The sequence below is a fragment of the Oryzias latipes genome, chromosome 2 (assembly GCF_053564925.1).
Source record: "Oryzias latipes strain Hd-rR chromosome 2, Olatipes_Hd-rR_3.1".
In the NCBI taxonomy this organism is placed as follows: Eukaryota; Metazoa; Chordata; class Actinopteri; order Beloniformes; family Adrianichthyidae; genus Oryzias; species Oryzias latipes.
The window spans coordinates 5,971,570-5,993,479 of NC_136238.1; the positions used below are offsets into that span (position 1 = coordinate 5,971,570).

Here is a 21,910-nt window from a genome sequence, read left to right on the forward strand (position 1 = left end):
GCAGACGGAGCAGTGCAACCTTGGAGATGCATGCATGCTGTTCAAGTGAACTCTGTGTTTATCAGGGAGACCAGATCCTTCCCAGCCCAACCAGCCAGACCAGGAGAGAGGGGGCACAAGACCACCGGACCAGGGGCACCCCTGGCGAAAGGACCAACACAGCAAGAGTGAGGGGGGGCACCCATCCACCCAGTCAGGTGAAGAGGAGGCCCAAATAGTTTTAATTCTGAACACAAGTAAATGCATATCAATGTTTGTCTGCTTCTTTCTGTAGGTGAAGATGGTTGTTCTGATGAAGTTAGAGTTCAACGTAACACAAAACATGACGTTGTCCAAGGAGAAGAACTCAGGATTAGATGTCCTGTTGTTTTCTGCAGCCAAACACCACCAACAGTTGTTTGGTATAAAGTTGATGAACCTCAGATTCAGATCAACACCAGCAGCAGCAGAGGAATGAAAATAGTCTGGGAACAAACTAAAAAGTTGGAGGGAACCTCCTTTTTGGTTTTTGAAAGGATCCATAGAAATAATTCAGGTCTGTATCGATGTGCACTGAAAGGCACCATTGGACATAGCATTACAGTTCAACTCTATGGTGAGTCTGACCAGAAGTTCATAGATGTTCTTGTCATTCAGTCTTTGAGCTGCTGAGGCTAAACTCTCATTTTTTACAGGTCAAAATGAAACCAAAACCATCACAACAAAAACTGCAAATCACACAACTGAAGGTATCAGTGAATCTTGAAACAGATTTTATCTTTTTGGATTTTTTTAACTTTTCTTCTTTCATCTTTTTTTCAGCACCTAATAAAGATGCTGAAAAATTCTGGACTTATCTGTACTTTGTTCCTGGGATTGTTCTGTTTGTCGTCATGGTCATAATCATATCCATCGTCTCCATGAGGGGCTGTAGAGGTGAGACATTTCTGTCTTTTGCTTGTTAATAGCAAAAGCGATAGCTTCGTTAGTTTTTGTTAACGTTCCTGTTCTTGTTGCTGCAGTCAAACCAAAGGAGACTCAACCTGAAAACCAGGTGAGACAACAAACACTCAAACCTTGCGATCTTCTTCTATTATCTCTGTTTAACATTTTTAAATTCTTACAGTACGCATCCGTCCCAATGGTGGAACTATCCGGACACCTCCAGCTCTCGGCGAGAGGAAGCCCCGTTGTGCCGCCGGGTCGAAGGTTGACAAAGAGGCGGCCAGGGGAGTCAACCCCGTCAGGAAACAACCAGCAGCTTCATCCCCCCATGAGTCAGGACAGGAACAGACAAAGGGGTGTGGACACAGAAGACAACACCTCTGGTGTTCTTTATGTGACTCTCAACCTGCAGCAGAGGCCTGGAGGTCGCACAGCGAGGACAGAAGAGCCGCCGTCGGAATACGCCGCTATCCGAGTGAAATGAGGAGCTGGGATTGTTCTGGAGGACCGTCTCACAGCAGGGATACCGAAAATCTGAACGCTGCCGACGGACGAGGAGGCAGCGTTTTTCTGATCAACACGTCCTGTGCGTCACCTCAAACGAGATCAAAATTAGCTCACAGGAAGTTCATTTCTAGTTGAAGCTAACCCACCATCAGATACAAAGTAAACCACAGACATTTTTTTAAAAACCCAAAAATTTGATGATAATTCTTTGGCTTGAGGCTGAGATGTTGCTGTTGTGGTTAACACGTCATGTCGGCAAACGGGTGTTTTTATAACAGAGTCTGACCAACTTGTTTGACTGGGGCAAGAATGAAAAACAATTTCCACACCTTTCTTTGGTTCGGTTTCACATTACACTTCTGAAGGTGGACCAATGTTTCTGGACAAAGTCGAGCACAAATAACAGGAAACAAGAGGAAAAATGTTGAAGAAGATGAAGAAACAATAAATGCAAGATCCTCCAAGTCTTTTAAAACCCCCTGACCCTTATGACCCTCAAGATCCCCACAAGATCCTGAAAATTCTCATAAACCTCAGTACCCCCTTTGAGCCTGATAATTCTCACAATCATAGACCCTGATGATCTCTTTGATCCTCACACTCCTTGTGATCCTTTTTATCTTCATTACCTGATCCTCACAATCTTTCTGCTCCTCAGGATCCTTGTGATCCCAATGCTGTTGTCCTAATGCTCGCCAACAACGCTTATTTCAACATTTTATCTCTTAACTGTTACGGGTCGCTGGTGGAGATTAACCCAGGAGCTGGAAGACATTTGAAAGATTTAATAACAGAGAACCAAAGCACATAGGCCAAATACAAAAGACAGTCCAACATAGAACAGAACCGCTTTAAAAAAGGAGCACAAATGGGACAATTTCAGGCAGCTGGGAGCAACTCCCAAAGAAATTAGGGGGGTGGGGCCTACAGGAGAAACCCAGAACCAAAAAACCAAAACATAACATTAGCTCTTCTTATTTCTCTTGAACAGCAGCTTAAGTGAGTTCCTCTTTTATGGTCCGGTTACAGCCGCACTGCAGTCGAGCCACACCAGGGTTCACTTGCATCCGAGCAAAATCCTGAATTTCAGACATCCTAATTGGCTAGTTTGGTGTGTATCAGAGTTCAGGTGAGCTCTCACACCTGCCCTAACAGAACTAGAGCCAGAACCAGCTGAGGACAGGCGGTCCTGGTGTGAACCCATCCTGAAAGACTACAACGTGTTTTTAGAACAAACTACTGAACACGCAGCAACAAAAAAGATTCTGTCTCAGTGATCTGAGAAGATAAATGTTAGGAAACACATAAAGTTTTACCACTAAAGGATCACAATCTTTGGACTAGAATTTCCCAGTATTTATGTTGCACTTGATTCATATTTTTGTTCCCTTTAAGTCGCAAAACTGCCTTCCAGGCCCTTTTTTAGCATCAAACATTACAAATTGCCAACATAATTCCCTTTTTCAGACAAGATTTCTGCTCCAAATGCTTTAAATTAAAATTCTGGCCTTTGAGACTCAGATTTGTGCCACAAAAGTGAGAAATATTTAGTCATATGTTTCTCAAATCTGTCAGGATTTATTCATAAATCAGAAGAAACTGAATAGAAGCTCCAAAGGGGATTCAAATGTCATTCATGGGAGAAAGTATAAAATGTCATCACACATCTCTGGATCTTTAAGAAAATATTTCTCATATCTGGGGAAGTCAGAAGAATTTCAGGTTTATGCAAATCTCCTGCTAAGGTACCTGTAAAGATAAATGTTACTGTAAATCCCACACTGGTGCGTGGGAATATGACCAATATTTGAGTCATTTCTTAATATTTTGGTATTTTACCCTTCACTCTCACAAACAGGAATCGAGACATTTCGGTTTGTGTTTTTTTTTGAAGTGAAACCGTGCTGACGGTTCCAGCATCACTTACATTTTCCTGCATGAGTCACCTGCAGAAAAACGACAACCCCTGAACTCAGCGGGGCGCGGACAGGACCCTGCAGAACTCCGTGTTTCCAGACAAGGTTCAGACTTTCACACCCAGACGTGGAAAAACTGTGAAATCAGGCTTAAAAATGTGAATATTAAGCTTATATGAAGCTTTTTTTTTTTAACTTTGGAAACTGGTGATGATTAATTTTCCTTCTGTGATTTCATGCTTTTGCACATCTCTGACTAGAATACGCAGAACTTCTTTATTTTTTACAACCTTATCTGATAAATAGATGAATAGGGAACGTGTGATTAGTCATTTTATATAAGTATACGCCATTTACCATTCTGTGCAATCAAGCATCTAAAGTTGATTTTTCTTTTTAAATTAAACTGCCTCTTGTGTTCCTTGAAGTGAAACCAAGTTTGAAAATGTGGAAGCAGAAGCGACGCCTTGAAAATAAACTATTCCCAGAGTTCGTTGTTGCAGCAGCTAAATAAAATGCATCTTCACTGAGGGGTTTCTGTTCACACACAGGATGATCTTCTTTCATAAACCTCAGACTCCACCCCGTCAAAAACAGGAAGTGAAGTAAACCGCACGCCAAACGCCTTGAGTACCTGATTTTTTCTGGCTTCTCCAGAGCCTGACCTGAAGTCCTGCAGCCTTTCTGGAGGCAGCAGCGATGCTGATGCGGATGCTGAGAGGAAATAAAGATGTTTTCTGCTCCCGTTTAGCACAAAAATGTGAAAATATGTCAACTAATTCTCAAGCTGGAACATAAATGTAGGTTCTGACATAAACTCCCGTAGTTTTAGGAACCCAAGAGTTTTTTTTTTTGGTTATATTTTCACATAAAAACAGCTCAAATGAGATGACATGAACCTTCAAATATTTGTCTTTTTTATTATTTATTGTTTATAACTTATGAATCGTATCCAGCTGCAGGAGGAGACCCTTGGAGTGAATCCACAAATAATTGATAAGGCTTCAGAGAAGATTTTCTGTAGGTTGAGACACTTTAGAGACCCTTCAGGTGCAGACTTTATGTTTCTTTGACTGTGAGAGAAAATAGTCATCTGAAGATGTCATTGATGCACAGAAGAAAGCAGAACCCGAGATCATCCCCGGCTGCAGCCTCCACACGAGACATGCCAACCTTTAAGAGTTTTGACCACATTTTCCTTTTATAAGGGTTTTTATAAAGGGGTCATGTGCTCAACCTCAGTGATTTTATGTGTGTGCGTGTGCTTGACAATAAATATGCTGTTGTTTTCCTTACCTTTTCATTGAAATAATTTGAATTTAAAATAAATATATATATATATATTTTTGGATCAAAATCTTACAATTTCTTTAAAAAAAAAGAAGAAATGGAAAAGCTGAAAGCTGCTGTCAGAAACCCCCCCCCCCCCCCCCCGTCCAACCTTAAAGCTCCACTGAAGTAACAGAAATCCCACATCATGATGGTACCACCTCCACCGTCTCAAGCAGAAAACAGAACCCTAGCCTTTCGGGGCTATTGCAGTTAAAATCTTAGAGATAAAACTCTTCTCCACCTTCACTTTTCCCAGCATCCCTTGCAGCTTAAAGCTCTTTTCTGGCAGATAGGTTGTCATGGGTATAAGGCTGCAGATCCTGGTACTTGGTTCCTCCTTCCGCCAGGGACATTTTTGTTCCTCAGGATTTTTAAAACAGGCTGAAAGATTGCAGCTCAACGATCAGATCAGTCATGACAGCTGTGAACAGATGTTTCACAAAGAAGAACAGCCTTCTGCTTTCATGCTTTTGCTTTTTTATGCTTTAAATACTTTTCGCCATCCTGGTTTTAGAGTCTAGACCAGGGGTGTGGCTTCATTTTGTGGTTTTTGCAGGAACATTTTAAGCCTCTTTGTGTTTTTTTACTTCTGTAAAATAAAGAGAGAAAACACAGGAGTCCTTTTTAAAAATCCTGGTCGGGTAAAAACTGTTTTCTGCACAGGCGACACCTTTGCATACTTCCTTTGTGAAAACACCTTTCAAAAAAATGAGTCACTGTTTCCAGAATCTGTCTCCGTGATTTCAAATAAGTCTGATCTTTAATTATTTTAAACAATACATTTTAACAAAAGAAAAAAACACATTTCTGACACTTTTAAGTTTAGAGGTTTGTGTAGCTGTTAGTTTGTTTAGCAGCAAACGGTAAACAAACCAAAGAGGTGGTCATGGATGGGACTGAAGCAAATCTTCTGCTACGGACACAGCGGACATGCAACACAAGTTCAAGAACGAGCTAAACGCGCTTACTTATGTTTACTAGCGCATGTCCGCCACCTACAGTCAGAGGAATCCTGGTGCAAAGTGGAGAAAATTTCCTGAATTTTTCTGATATCTGAAAGACTCAACTATTATTTTATCCTTCATGATCAATTTCCAAACGCTACCCATATGTCACCACCATACCTGAGTCCCTGATTGGTCAAACTGGTCTTCACTGGCTGCGTGATTTGTGTCTAGAGCCTGAAAGCCGACCTAAAAATTGGAATGTGGAGGCCCGAAACGTGCTTGTATGTGTTTTTTTACTGAGTCTTTTCATTGGAAGTGGTTGCTTGAACATGTGTTGCCAAGGCCAATGGGAACAAAGAACAAGTGTTAAAGCAGTCCTCTAGAAAATTCCAGTTTAGCAAAATTACCAAATGGATATGCATGAAGTCCATATTCTGCACACATGTTCATGAGTAAAGACTGATAGGATGGCAATGGAGAACCAACCAGACATCGTAGTGGTGGACAAAGAACAGAGGAAAGCCGTTGTGTGATGGGATGGAAACATCAGGAAGAAGGAACAGTAGATTAAGGAACAATTAAGAAACTCCTTACTTTCACCATAAATGGGGATGACAACTGAAAGTTGCTTTCGTACAAAGAAAATGTAACCCTTGTTGAGTCGTCATGGTTACGACAGCATCATCTGGGAGAATCACATTCATGGAACTTCTCAAGAGGAGGTGGCAGACCTTCGTGGAGGTGAGTCCTTCCTCCTAAAGCTGCTGTTTCTCAACTATGTCTGATTCTTCCATCCACCACCAGGAGAGAAGATCAAACCCCACAAATCAGCTTTCAGCTCAAAACTCACAGGTTCTCCTACAGACTGACTGCAAAGAGCTGCAGGGGTTTTCTACCAATCAGAACATTTCCTACTCTATGCCAGTGCTCACAGAGTGAAGATGGGGGGGTCACAGACCCCTGCAATCATTAGCAGGAAGTAACGTTGACCACAGAAGCTGACAGGAGAAGACAGAACGCACACTTCACCCAACCATCGCTCCAGTTCTAACATGATGTTCTGCAAGAACCGGACCATGATCCACCTTCTGGTTTCTGCAGCGCTCCTCCTCAGTCTGAATGCAGACAGTAAGTTACTAACAGTACTTTACTACATTTATACTACACTGTACTAGAGCTACTTCCTGTATTGAACATATGGGAAAGCTTTGCGTCGTTAGGATTTGTCAAAAATCTGCGCCACTTATAAATTAAATTAGTGAAGTCGTATAAACTGATTTATACAAACGTGAACCTGAAGAACCAACAGTTCAGCATCAAGTAGGATGATAAAAACATTTTAATGTTAAAATAGTAGGTGTTTTAAGTCACGGGTCATATTTTATCCTAATTGTGTGTTTCAAACATTAAAGTTGATCACAGTTTGCACCATTGCATGATGGTTAGTGAAGTGACGGTGTTGAAGTGTTTGCGTGGAGGTCTCTGACTGAGACCGCTCTCAGTTTTCATGTTTCAGATCCACTTGTCTGTTCTCACATAAAAACCAACGTGGTTCCTTATTCTAACTTTAGGTTTGAAAAAAAACAACATTTTGATTTATGTTTTTTCTATGGAAAACATTTACATACGTTTGTTTTTATTAATACGCAGCTGTAAAACAGCATTGCTGAGTTTGGTCGGTGAGGTTCATCATGAAGTCATAATGTAAACAAAAGATCAATTTAAGAATTGATTTGTATAAAAACGATGGCAAAAGTTCACCTCAGTACTTTGAAATGAGGTTGGTCAGAGGTTTCCTGTTGGTCTTCAGCAGGTTCTGAAACACAGCAACTGTTGTTTTGGTCCATTCCTCCATGCAGATCTTCTCCAGAGCTGTGATGTTTTCAGGTTTCAACTCCCTCCACAGATTCTCTTTTTGGATTCAGGTTCAGAAACTGGCTAAAACACTCCAGATGTCATGAGAACAGGCAGATCCAAATGCAGCAGGTTTGTTAGCTCAGTTGAAAGTCCACTAAGCTAAATCACGATCAGGCAGGCTGGATACGATAACAGGCATGAGAGCATCAAGGAAGAGACTGGCTGCTCAAAATCCAGGTGAGAGGCGGGGCAGGCGGCAGGCAAACAGAGTCAGATACAGGGTCAGCAGATCAGATCCAAAACATATGAAAGGTAGAGTGGCACAGACAATATCACGCACTGAGCGTCACTCAGTGCTTAAATAGGCTGTGGTTGATCGAGTGAAAGAAAGTCAGGTGTGCGGCATCCAGGAACTGTGCGCTGGGGATGCTGGGAACTGTAGTGTGGCTAGAACCCAGGAGACAGTTTCCACTGGTGACCAGAGGGGGAAATAGAGATCTGACTTCTTACACCAGAACCTCAAAATGCATTAACTCCTTGTGCTATCTCAGATACCCCCCCCCCCCCCTCCCATTGACGTGTTCTCCCTACCATGACAAAGGTGGATAAAGGTGGAAAGATTTCATGTAATCCATGGACACCATTGAAGATCACAAATCATTGAAGAAAAAAGGTTCAGAGCACTGTCTAGTGGGTCTAGATGACCCAACTCCCAATGATAAAGTGCCTAGGATAGACCAGGGTTACACGTGGTTCCATTTATCCTTTCCTTCACATGGACGAACTGTCTTGTCTACTTTGCCAAAAACCAGACCCAAATCATGATGCCCCCGCTCGTGATCCTCTACATGTGTATAGATTAAATAGTTTTTATCTAATAGGTTAAAATGTACATTCATCAAAATGTGTTTTATCACAAACCTTGAGTAATTATTATTTTGTGTTTGTCGTCTTTCTTTCTGAAGGTGAAGATGGTTGTTCTGATGAAGTTAGAGTTCAACGTAGCACAAAATATGACGTTTCTCAAGGAGAAGAACTCAGAATTGGATGTCCTGTTGTTTTCTGCAGCCAAACACCACCAACAGTTGTTTGGTATAAAGTTGAGGAAGCTCAGATTCAGATCAACCCCAGCAGCAGCAGAGGAATTAAAATAGTCTGGGGACAGACTAAAAAGTTGGAGGGAACCTCCTTTTTGGTTTTTGAAAGGATCCATAGAAATAATTCAGGTCTGTATCGATGTGCAGTGGAAAGTACACTTGGACATCACATCAGAGTTCAAGTCCATGGTGAGTGTGACCAGAGGTTCATAGATGTTCTTGTCATTCAGTCTTTGTGCTGCTGAGACTAAACTCTCATTTTTTACAGATCAAAGCGAAACCATCACAACAAAAACTACAAGTCAAACACCTGAAGGTATCAGTGAATCAACTGTTTGGTATAAAGCTGAGAAATCTCAAATCAGAAATGAATAACTAGATCTTTGAGAACATCCTTAGAAGTGATTCCAGTGTGAGGGACATTTCAAAGAAACATTTTTGTGTTCCTGATATTAAAAAACAAACTAAACAGTTAAATATTCATTCTGATAAATATTATCATTAGGTCACAGATTCCACAGAACATTTCAGATCTGAAGTCCAAGCTTTTACTCTGAAACTCCTAACCAGGAAACAATCACTTCCTGATTTCAAAGGTTTAGCTGTTGTTTGATTCTTTACATTAACCTTTAAAGTCCCCTGCGATGAGTTTTAGCATGTTCGATTGTCTTTTTCATTATGAAAGAGACCAATTGTAATAAGAAATCATTTCATTTTTGCATTTCTGAGTATTTCTCCTTATTAAACTGCTGTCAATCAAACTGTGGCAAAGATGCCATGGTTATGAATGAATGAGCTGCTGCAATGTCACAACGGCCCAGAAGCGCATGCGCGTTATCTAAGCTCCCTGATCTGCCCCATCCAGCCTGCACATCCGTTCAGGTGGGGCAGAAGAGAAGACGGCACACTGCTGCGTTCCCCAAACGCATTTTAAGTGCGTTTAAGGCTGGATTTTGTTTTTAATTGTACGTATTTATAACTAAAGTTAAAGTCCCAAATGTTTTTTCCACATTTGTGTTCAATGGAGGGGTTAAAGAGCCACATTTGGCCTCAGGTTTAAAAAAAAAGAGATTTATCTATTTTAATAATTCAGTTTTACAATCACAGACACATTTTGTTCTGTTTCTAAGAAGTTAAAGTGAAAGTTGGAATGTGATGCTGATTGACAGCCTCAAAGTGGAGAAAACTTCTCATCAAAGGCAGCAAACTCATTGGTTTTGTTTAAAAAATAATATGAGAAAATTCACTTAGAAACATTGACAGGATTTGGATTTGCATTTATGTCATTCCTTTTATTTAAAGAAAAATGTAAACTTTGAACTATTTATTTGTTTAAAAATATTGATAAGCACAGAATCCACAGACGATTTTGTGATTTTTTTTTTTTGCTGAGCTGCTGAGTGACAGAAAACAAAATCTTTAATTCAGAAACTGACCTGGATCTGATTTTCAGAAAACCCAGAACTTTCTACGGTCACAACTTGGAACGGGCCTTTGACTGAACCCGGTAACTAAACGCCTTCAGGTTCACTCTAAACTCTCTGAATAATCATGTCAGACGCTGCTTTAATTGTGAAAAGCTCAGATCTGGTTTCCTGTCTTCCAGCGTGTTCGGACCTTTGCTGTCAGAACTTTTACAGAACCTTGGGGGTTCTGGCGTTTTTCCTCGTCCTGACAGCTGTTTGTCTCACATCAAAGCGATGTTATAAAGGTGAGAGTGTTTTTACCGACAGGTGACCTGTGTGTTTGTGGATTTCTGAAAAGGTCTCACTTTGTGTCGACTGTGCAGGACGATCCAGAACCAATCCATCTCCGCAGATGTTCTAGAAGTTCTTGGATAAAAACGTCACTCATGCAAACATTTTATTAAAGCGCTTCAGTTCTGCAGCTTCCCACCATGCATTGCTGCGTTCCTTCCTTTTCCTTCTAATGTCATTTAATGTTACAGTCATTGATCAAAATGATGTGATTTCTAAATAAAAGTTTGACCCTCGTGATCCAGCTGCCAATTAAAACATCTCCCTAAAATATTCACACGTTTGAGCTTTCGTACAATTAAAAAAAACATATTATGACCCTTATTAGAATGTCGTGAATAACAAATGAAATATATATCTATAAATAAACTTTTGACATTTATTATTTTTGGTATTAAACTGTAGTTTTTAACATGGGAGTGAATGGGAAACCCCTCCCTTCTGACACCAGCCTCTAATGTTGAAAACAACTGAAAATTACTTTTTTATAAGGAAAATTCAAACCTTGTTGAGTCGTCATGGTTACCATGGTTAAGCTGTTGATGCTGCTGTTTCTCAACTGTGTCTGATTCTTCCATCCACCACCAGGAGAGAAGATCAAACCCCACAAATCAGCTTTCAGCTCAAAACTCACAAATTCTCCTACAGACTGACTGCAAAGAGCTGCAGGGGTTTTCTACCAATCAGAACATTTCCTACTCTATGCCAGTGCTCACAGAGTGAAGATGGGGGGGTCACAGACCCCTGCAATCATTAGCAGGAAGTAACGTTGACCACAGAAGCTGACAGGAGAAGACAGAACGCACACTTCACCCAACCATCGCTCCAGTTCTAACATGATGTTCTGCAAGAACCGGCCCATGATCCACCTTCTGGTTTCTGCAGCGCTCCTCCTCAGTCTGAATGCAGACAGTAAGTTACTAACAGTACTTTACTACATTTATACTACACTGTACTAGAGCTACTTCCTGTATTGAACATATGAGAAGGATTTGCGTCGTTCTAATTCTGTAAAAATCTGCACCACTAATAAATTTAATTATTTAAGTAATTTAAACGGATTTATACAAACGTGAACCTGAATAACCAACAGTTCAGCATCAAGTAGGATGATAAAAACATTTTAATGTTAAAATAGTAGGTGTTTTAAGTCACGGGTCATATTTTATCCTAATTGTGTGTTTCAAACATTAAAGTTGATCACAGTTTGCACCATTGCATGATGGTTAGTGAAGTGACGGTGTTGAAGTGTTTGCGTGGAGGTCTCTGACTGAGACCGCTCTCAGTTTTCATGTTTCAGATCCACTTGTCTGTTCTCACATAAAAACCAACGTGGTTCCTTATTCTAACTTTAGGTTTGAAAAAAAACAACATTTTGATTTATGTTTTTTCTATGGAAAACATTTACATACGTTTGTTTTTATTAATACGCAGCTGTAAAACAGCATTGCTGAGTTTGGTCGGTGAGGTTCATCATGAAGTCATAATGTAAACAAAAGATCAATTTAAGAATTGATTTGTATAAAAACGATGGCAAAAGTTCACCTCAGTACTTTGAAATGAGGTTGGTCAGAGGTTTCCTGTTGGTCTTCAGCAGGTTCTGAAACACAGCAACTGTTGTTTTGGTCCATTCCTCCATGCAGATCTTCTCCAGAGCTGTGATGTTTTTCGGGTTTCAACTCCCTCCACAGATTCTCTTTTTGGATTCAGGTTCAGAAACTGGCTAAAACACTCCAGATGTCATGAGAACAGGCAGATCCAAATGCAGCAGGTTTGTTAGCTCAGTTGAAAGTCCACTAAGCTAAATCACGATCAGGCAGGCTGGATACGATAACAGGCATGAGAGCATCAAGGAAGAGACTGGCTGCTCAAAATCCAGGTGAGAGGCGGGGCAGGCGGCAGGCAAACAGAGTCAGATACAGGGTCAGCAGATCAGATCCAAAACATATGAAAGGTAGAGTGGCACAGACAATATCACGCACTGAGCGTCACTCAGTGCTTAAATAGGCTGTGGTTGATCGAGTGAAAGAAAGTCAGGTGTGCGGCATCCAGGAACTGTGCGCTGGGGATGCTGGGAACTGTAGTGTGGCTAGAACCCAGGAGACAGTTTCCACTGGTGACCAGAGGGGGAAATAGAGATCTGACTTCTTACACCAGAACCTCAAAATGCATTAACTCCTTGTGCTATCTCAGATACCCCCCCCCCCCCCTCCCATTGACGTGTTCTCTCTACCATGACAAAGGTGGATAAAGGTGGAAAGATTTCATGTAATCCATGGACACCAGTGAAGATCACAAATCATTGAAGAAAAAAGGTTCAGAGCACTGTCTAGTGGGTCTAGATGACCCAACTCCCAATGATAAAGTGCCTAGGATAGACCAGGGTTACACGTGGTTCCATTTATCCTTTCCTTCACATGGACGAATCGTCTTGTCTACTTTGCCGAAAGCCAGACCCAAATCATGATGCCCCCGCTCGTGATCCTCTACATGTGTATAGATTAAATAGTTTTTATCTAATAGGTTAAAATGTACATTCATCAAAATGTGTTTTATCACAAACCTTGAGTAATTATTATTTTGTGTTTGTCGACTTTCTTTCTGAAGGTGAAGATGGTTGTTCTGTTGAAGTTTGAGTTCAACGTAGCACAAAATATGACGTTTCTCAAGGAGAAGAACTCAGAATTGGATGTTCTGTTGTTTTCTGCAGCCAAACACCAACAACAGTTGTTTGGTATAAAGTTGATGAAGCTCAGATTCAGATCAACTCCAGCAGCAGCAGAGGAATTAAAATAGTCTGGGAACAAACTAAAAAGTTGGAGGGAACCTCCTTTTTGGTTTTTGAAAGGATCCATAGAAATAATTCAGGTCTGTATCGATGTGCAGTGGAAAGTACACTTGGACATCACATCAGAGTTCAAGTCTATGGTGAGTGTGACCAGAGGTTCATAGATGTTCTTGTCCTTCAGTCTTTGAGCTGCTGAGACTAAACTCTCATTTTTTACAGATCAAAGCGAAACCATCACAACAAAAACTACAAGTCAAACACCTGAAGGTATCAGTGAATCAACTGTTTGGTATAAAGCTGAGAAATCTCAAATCAGAAATGAATAACTGGATCTTTGAGAACATCCTTAGAAGTGATTCCAGTGTGAGGGACATTTCAAAGAAACATTTTTGTGTTCCTGATATTAAAAAACAAACTAAACAGTTAAATATTCATTCTGATAAATATTATCATTAGGTCACAGATTCCACAGAACATTTCAGATCTGAAGTCCAAGCTTTTACTCTGAAACTCTTAACCAGGAAACAATCACTTCCTGATTTCAAAGGTTTAGCTGTTGTTTGTTTCTTTACATTAACCTTTAAAGTCCCCTGCGATGAGTTTTGGCATGTACGATTGTCTTTTTCATTATGAAAGAGACCAATTGTAATAAGAAATCATTTCATTTTTGCATTTCTGAGTATTTCTCCTTATTAAACTGCTGTCAATCAAACTGTGGCAAAGATGCCATGGTTATGAATGAATGAGCTGCTGCAATGTCACAACGGCCCAGAAGCGCATGCACGTTATTTAGGCTCTGCCCCATCCAGCGTGCACATCCGTTCAGGTGGGGCAGAAGAGAAGACGGCACACTGCTGCGTTCCCCAAACGCATTTTAAGTGCGTTTAAGGCTGGATTTTGTTGTTGAACGCACAATTTTAAAACTAAAATTGAAGTCCCAAATGTTTTTTCCACATTTGTGTTCAATGGAGGGGTTAAAGAGCCACATTTGGCCTCAGGTTTAAAAAAAAAAGAGATTTATCTATTTTAATAATTCAGTTTTACAATAACAGACACATTTTGTTTAGTTTCTAAGAAGTTAAAGTGAAAGTTGGAATGTGATGCTGATTTACAGCCTCAAAGTGGAGAAAACTTCTCATCAAAGGCAGCAAACTCATTGGTTTTGTTTAAAAAATAATATGAGAAAATTCACTTAGAAACATTGACAGGATTTGGATTTGCATTTATGTCATTCCTTTTATTTAAACTTTAAACTATTTATTTGTTTAAAAATGTTGATAAGCACAGAATCCACAAACGATTTCGTGATTTTTTTTTGCTGAGCTGCTGAGTGACAGAAAACAAAATCTTTAATTCAGAAACTGACCTGGATCTGATTTTCAGAAAACCCAGAACTTTCTACGGTCACAACTTGGAACAGACCTTTGACTGAACCCGGTAACTAAACGCCTTCAGGTTCACTCTAAACTCTCTGAATAATCATGTCAGATGCTGCTTTAATTGTGAAAAGCTCAGATCTGGTTTCCTGTCTTCCAGCGTGTTTGGACCTTTGCTGTCAGAACTTTTACAGAACCTTGGGGGTTCTGGCGTTTTTCCTAGTCCTGACAGCTGTTTGTTTCACATCAAGGCGATGTTATAAAGGTGAGAGTGTTTTTACCGACAGGTGACCTGTGTCTTTGTGGATTTCTGAAATGGTCTCATTTTGTGTCGATTGTTGTGCAGGAAGATCCAGAACCAGAACCGATCCATCTCTGCAGATGTTCTAGAAGTTCTCGGATAGAATCTTCACTCATGCAAACATTTTATTAAAGTGCTTCAGTTCTGCAGTTTCCCATCATGCATTGCTGCATTCCTTCCTTTTCCTTCTGTGTTTTAATGTCATTTGATGTTACAGTCACTGATTAAAATGATGTGATTTCAAAATAAAAGTTTGATCCTCGTGATCCAGCTGCCAATCAAAACATCTCCCTAAAATATTCACACATTTGAGCTTTCGTACAATTTAAAAAAACTTTTATAACAAATATTAGAATGTCATAAATAACAAATGAAATTTATATCTAAAAAAACTTTAGACATTTATTATTTTTGGTATAAAATTGTAGTTTTTAACATAAGAGTGAATGGGAAACCCCTCCCTTCTGACACCAGCCTGTAATGTTTAAAACAACTGAAAGTTGCTTTCGTACAAGGAAAATTCAAACTTTGTTGAGTCGTCATGGTTACGTCGGCATCATCTGGGAGGTTCACATTCGTAGAACCTCCTCAAGAGGAGGTGGCAGACCTTCATGGAGGTGAGACCTTCCTCCAAAATCTCCATCCACCACCAGGAGAGAAGATCAAACCCCACAAATCAGCTTTCAGCTCAAAACTCACAGGGTCTCCTACAGACTGACTGCAAAGAGCTGCAGGGGTTTTCTACCAATCAGAACATTTCCTACTCTATGCCAGTGCTCACAGAGTGAAGATGGGGGGGTCACAGACCCCTGCAATCATTAGCAGGAAGTAATGTTGACCACAGAAGATGACAGGAGAAGACAGAACGCACACTTCACCCAACCATCGCTCCAGTTCTAACATGATGTTCTGCAAGAACCGGACCACGATCCACCTTCTGGTTTCTGCAGCGCTCCTCCTCAGTCTGAATGCAGACAGTAAGTTACTTACAGTACTTTACTACATTTATACTACACTGTACTAGAGCTACTTCCTGTATGGAACATATGAGAAGGCTTTGCGTTGTTCTAATTCTGTAAAAATCTGCAACACTAATAAATATAATTATTGAAGTCATTTAAACAGATTTATACAAACGTGAACCTGAATAACCAACAGTTCATCAAATCAGACGATAAAAAAATAACTTTGGTGTTAATAAAATAGCTGTTTTATGTTCATAGTATAAAATGTGTGTCATAGCTCATGTTTTAGCTTAATTGTGTGTTTCAAACATTCAAGTTGATCACAGTTTGCAGCTACTTGATGGTTAGTAAAGTGACGGAGTTCAAACATTTGAGTTGAGGCCTCTGACTGAGACCACGCTCAATTTTCATGTTCCACATCCACTCGTCTGTTCTCACCTAAAAACCAACGTGGTTCCTTATTCTGACTTTATGCTTCTAATTAAATAAGCTAAAAAAACATTATAAATGTCCTTAAATTTGTATTTATGCTTTTTCTATGGTAAACATTTACATGCATTTGTTTTTATAAATACAAAACAGTAAAATAGCATTTGTCAGGTATCGACTGAGAGTTTTAAATCCTGAGTTTGGTCTGTAAATCATAATGCAAATAAAGAATCCATTTAAAAATGTATTTGCTGGGTTGCTGGGTTCTTAAACAAATGCTGTTTTGGTCCATTCCTCCATGCAGATCTTCTCCAGAGCTGTGATGTTTTTCAGGTTTTAACTTCCTCCACAGATTTTTCTTTTTGGATTCAGGTCCAGAAACTGGTCAGAACACTCTAGAACTTAGAAATGGTTTTTTACATACCCACTCCTTTGTTGCCATGGCGATGCGTTTGGGATCCCTGTCCTGATGGAATATCAGGACATGTCACATCCTCAGTGTTCTCACAGATGGATGGAAGGAGGTTTCTGTCCAAAGGTTTCCTCCTATACATGGATCTATTCATCCTTTCATTCATACGGATCAGTCGTCCTTTCCCCTTTGCAGAAAACCAGACCCAAACCATGATGTTTCTGCCCCCATGCTTCACAGTGGATGTGGTAAATGGCGTATACGTGTAAACCGCTTTTCTACCTTCCTCTAGGGACCAAAGCGCTTTACTGTCACAGTCCCATTCACCCATTTACAGTCACACACCGACGGCGACTCCGCTGCCGAACACCTGTGCCAACCTTTCAGGTGGGGTTTAGTGTCTTGCTCAAGGACACTTTGACACATGGATGGGCAAGGCGGGAATTGAAGCTGCAATCCTCCAATCAGAGGTCGCCCACCATACTGCTGCACCACGGCCGCCCCACGGGTATGATGTTCTTCAGCGTTCTTCCTCCTAGAATGTGGCGAGTGGTGTTTCAACCAGAGTTCCTATTGTAGATCGGTTCATTCCAGTCTTATTCCAGCACTTCTCAACTCTATTTACTGAATAAAGGCCCGTACACACCGGGACGAATATTCGCCAGGCGTTATTCGCCAGCGTTTTTCGCCACGTTTTTTGTGTTCACACCCAGGCGATTTTCGCTGACGATGAGTGGATTGAACATGCAATTTCATTCCCTGACATTAGATGGCGCTTAATGTAAAACAGAAATACTCCTGTACACAAGGTGGCGCTGCGCAACTTTACGCTTCTTAAAGTCGCTTTTCACTCAGAAGAAGAGAGCAAGTATTTACACGCTTGTCAGAATCAAACAACGAAAACATGAATATTTCAAGCACCAGTAGGTCCAACTGGTGCTTGGTTCGGGGATATTTTAGAATGTCCGTCATTATTGCTTCGCGGCAGTGTAGACGCTACTTGGCGTCTATCTTCTTCGCTGGTATGTGTGCTCAGCAAGGCAGTTTTGTGTTTGAGCGCCCCCAAGTTGTGTTTTACTGTAACTTCAGAAGCTCCAGACACGTGAGCAAAAGCGCCATTCTCATTGGTCGAGTAGATTTCGACGCGACGCGTCGAAAAAAAAAAACGAACCCGAGGCGTTTTTTTTTTTTGACGCTTTAACGCGTCGCGTTTTTTCGCGTCGGTGTGCACACTCTCGTTGGTGCCCTTTGTTTAGTCACGAGGCGTTAAACGTCGGCGAAAATCGCCGGCGAAATTCGTCCCGGTGTGAACAGGCCTTAAAAGTGTAAACATTGAGAAAAGCAATTCCTAAAGATGCCCCTGAAAAAAAAAACAGTCTCAGATGAATCTGAGGACATGAAGATGATGCGTGATTTCGTGGTGGAGGTGATCAGAGCTATGAAGATTGTTCCCGGACATATTCTGGACGCGCTCAGAGAGCTGAAGCAGGTTCTGGCTCTACAGGAGCAGTGCTTCAACAGGATGGACATAATCGAAAAACGAATGGATCACCAAGACCACATCTCCAGATCTAACGACGTGATTATCACCAGATTGAAAATCAAACCCCGGGATGCAGTGAGGAATTCGATGACCAGGAGAGGAGTTCTGTGGAGAAACAGGTGGAGGAGTTCCTAAAGTCCAAATGAATTTCTGTGGACACCAACAATGTGGAGATCTGCAGACCGCTCCCCAGGAGAAGACAGACCAGCAAACCAGCTATGCTCTTTAAGTTTGTCAGTCGGAAACACAAAGCAGCTTTATTAAAGCAAGTAAAAAATCTGATGGAAACCAACGTTTTCATGAATAAGGAACCTCACTGTAAGGAATGCCGACATCGCCAGAAGAGCAAGTTATTGGAAAAAGATGGGAACATTTCAAGGAACCTGGGTGAAAGGCTGTAAAATGCATAGCAAACACTCAGGAGCATGCAAGATTTGGAAAAATATTTACCCACTGCAGTCTAAACAAGCGTTAATTGAAGATGCTGGTCTAACCAGATGAGGAGATGAACTCTACTATCCATGGCTTCTAGAAAATCAACACTTTTTCTTCAACAGTCACCTGCAACTACGGCTTTCAGAGAGATCTGAATGGTGAACAAACCGACCTTAAAATATTCAGTGATAATGACAACAACCTGCAAGACGTCAACCCTGATCAATTCTTTTCCACTGTTAATATGGACTGCAAATATTACAGCATAGATGACTTTAAAAACTCTGTTAACCCAGAAGGAAAACTAGCACTCTTGCCTCACAGAAAGAAGGCCCCCTGGTTCAAGTCCTGGCTGGGGGACCTGAACCAGAACATCAATGGGGGCCCTTTCTGTGTGGAGTTTGGATGTTCTCCCCATGGGTTTTCTCCGACTTCCTCTCACCGTCCAAAAACATGCTTCATAGGTCAATTGGCAACTCTAAATTACAACTGCAAAGCTTGAAGTCAATCAGTCATTTTTACAATTTTGTCCCTGGTGTCCTTCGACAACTCTTTGGTCATGTTGGAGAATTTGTAGTCTAAAATTATGTACATTTCTTTTGCTGAAAATACCAACATCCACAAAAACCCCATTTTTTCCTCTTAATTTTTTTTTTGGCTTTTTAAAGGTGAAAATAAAAACTATTACCATGTGCCTTATAAAGATCTGATTCTTGTGGAGAATAAATGTGATCCCATACATGTGTATAATAATAATAATAATAATAATGGATTGGATTTTTCTGCGCTTTTCCAGACGCTCAAAGCGCTTACATTGTGTCCATTATTCATTCACTCCTCATTCATACTTGGTGATGGTAAGCTACTGGTGTAGCCACAGCTGCCCTGGGGCAGACTGACAGAGGCGTGGCTGCCAGTTCGCGCCTACGGCCCCTCTGACCATCACCGGGATCATTCATGCACATTCACACACCAGTGGAGCCACACTGGAGGCAAGGAGGGTGAATGTCTTGCCCAAGGACACAACGACATTCTGGCTGGTGGGAGCGGGGATCGAACCGCCAACCCTTCGATCATTGGATGACTCGCTCAACCGCCTGTGTCACTGTCGCCCCAAATAACATATTTTTATCTCATAGGTTAAAATGTGCAGTAATGATAAAAAGGTTTTATTCTAAACATGAGTTATTACTATTCTTGCATTTGTCCATCAATGCGCTGTAGGTTATAAAGGGATAAAGCAGACAGGGAGCAGTGTGCACGTGTATGTGCACGTGGAGATGCATGCATGCTGTCAAAGTGAACCGTGTGTTCATTAGGGAAACCAGATCCTCCCCAGCCCAACCGGCCAAACCAGGAAAGAGGGGGCACGAGACCACCGGACCAGGGGCACCCCTGGCGAAAGGACTCACACAGCAGAAGTGAGGGGGGCCACCCACCCACCCAGTCAGGTGCAGAAGAGATCCCACTAGTTTTAATTCTGAACACAAGTAAATGTATATCAACGTTTGTCTGCTTTCTTTCTGTAGGTGAAGATGGTTGTTCTGATGAAGTTAGAGTTCAACGTAACACAAAATATGAAGTTTTTCAAGGAGAAGAACTCAGAATTGGATGTCCTGTTGTTTTCTGCAGCCAAACACCACCAACAGTTTTTTGGTATAAAGTTGATGAAGCTCAGATTCAGATCAACTCCAGCAGCAGCAGAGGAATTAAAATAGTCTGGGTACCAACTAATGAGTCTCTGGGGACCTCCTTTTTGGTTTTTGAAAAGATCCACAGATATAATTCAGGTCTGTATGGATGTGCAATGAAAGACGGCTTTGGACATAACATCAGAGTTCAAGTCCATGGTGAGTCTGACCAGAAGTTCACAAGAGTTCTGATCATCATTCAGTCTTTGTGCGGCTGAGGCTAAACTCTCATTTTTTACAGGTCCAAACGGACCCAAAACCATCACGACAAAAACTACAAATCAAACCCCTGAAGGTATCAGTGAATCTTGGAACAGATTTTATCTTTTGAAATGTTTTAGTTACTTTGAATAGATCGCTTTTATTTTACATTGTTTAGTGAAATCCAGGAACAGCTGTCTTTATAATACGCAGTCAGTACGAAAAATACATAAAATAAAAAGGAGATTGAAATAATTGTCATCTTCAATTAGAATCCTAATGTGGCTCTGATGTCATCACTGAAACGAATATTTGGAATTAAGCTGAGAAAACTTTTTTTTATTATCAACTTCAGCAGCAGAAAGTTATAAAACATTTATCTGAATGAAGGACTTCTCTAACAGATCTTTGAGAACGTCCTTAGAACTGAGGATAACCTATAAAAAAATGTTTGTTTCCTTAAAATTAGACCTACTTAAATCTGCTAAGTATATATTTAGATAAATATGTTCATGAGTTCAGAGAATCCCCAGAAGATTTCAGATCTGAAGTTCACCAGCTCAGATGAAGCTTTTACTCTGACAATTTCAGGAAACAATCACTTCCTGCCTATAAAGGCCTTGTTGTGTAACCCTTGTGCTATCCTAGGCACTTTACCATTGGTAGTTGGGTCATCTAGACCCACTAGACAGTGCGCTGAACCTTTTTTCTTCAATGATTTGTGATCTTCACTGGTGTCCATGGATTACATGAAATCTTTCCACCTTTATCCACCTTTGTCATGGTAGGGAGAACATGTCAATGTAAGGGTGGGGTCATCTAAGATAGCACAAGGGTTAAATGAAACTCAGGATGAAGCGCCTAGATGAGGGGGGTCTGCAACCTGAGGCCCCGTGTGAATCCTTGACCCCTCCCTTGTGGCTCTCTGATTAAAGAAAAGCTTTGACTTTTATATAGTGACTGTAATGTAAAAAGTAAGAAAGTTATAAAAAAATGTAAACTTTATAATTGATTTACAGACGGCAAAAAGGAAAAACTTATTTTTCTTCGACCAAAGAGCCAAACTGGATCTTTAATTCAGAAATTGACCTGGATCTGATTTTCAGAAAACCCAGAACTTTCTACGGTCACAACATGGAACGGACCTTTGACTGAACCCGGTAACTAAACACCTTCAGGTTCACTCTAAACTCTCTGAATAATCATGTCAGATGCTGCTTTAATTGTGAAAAGCTCAGATCTGGTTTCCTGTCTTCCAGCGTGTTTGGACCTTTGCTGTCAGAACTTTTACAGAACCTTGGGGGTTCTGGCGTTTTTCCTCGTCCTGACAGCGGTTTGTTTCACATCAAAGCGATGTTATAAAGGTGAGAGTGTTTTTACCGACAGGTGACCGGTGTGTTTGTGGATTTCTGAAATGGTCTCATTTTGTGTC

General features: G+C 40.8%; 1 protein-coding gene and 2 long non-coding RNA genes across 3 annotated transcripts; all 3 read left to right on the plus strand.

Annotated features, from left to right (window-relative positions):
• The first annotated feature begins 606 nt into the window (after nt 1–606).
• Nucleotides 607–3,840, plus strand: LOC110016498 (uncharacterized). The gene is made up of 4 exons (XM_020709342.3): nt 607–728; nt 802–915; nt 1,002–1,033; nt 1,106–3,840. The coding sequence occupies exons 2-4, from the start codon at nt 873–875 to the stop codon at nt 1,406–1,408; spliced, it is 378 nt and encodes a 125-aa protein (XP_020565001.2). The 5' UTR covers nt 607–728; nt 802–872; the 3' UTR covers nt 1,409–3,840.
• A 4,608-nt stretch (nt 3,841–8,448) lies between these two features.
• On the plus strand, nt 8,449–14,766 carry LOC144983805 (uncharacterized). Its single transcript, XR_013647626.1, has 9 exons — nt 8,449–8,769; nt 8,849–8,896; nt 10,034–10,087; nt 10,187–10,291; nt 10,370–11,249; nt 12,945–13,265; nt 13,345–13,392; nt 14,509–14,562; nt 14,662–14,766. It is a non-coding gene; the product is annotated as an uncharacterized LOC144983805 (long non-coding RNA).
• A 702-nt stretch (nt 14,767–15,468) lies between these two features.
• On the plus strand, nt 15,469–20,342 carry LOC144990040 (uncharacterized). The gene is made up of 3 exons (XR_013653973.1): nt 15,469–15,779; nt 19,906–20,037; nt 20,116–20,342. It is a non-coding gene; the product is annotated as an uncharacterized LOC144990040 (long non-coding RNA).
• Nucleotides 20,343–21,910: the final 1,568 nt, after the last annotated feature.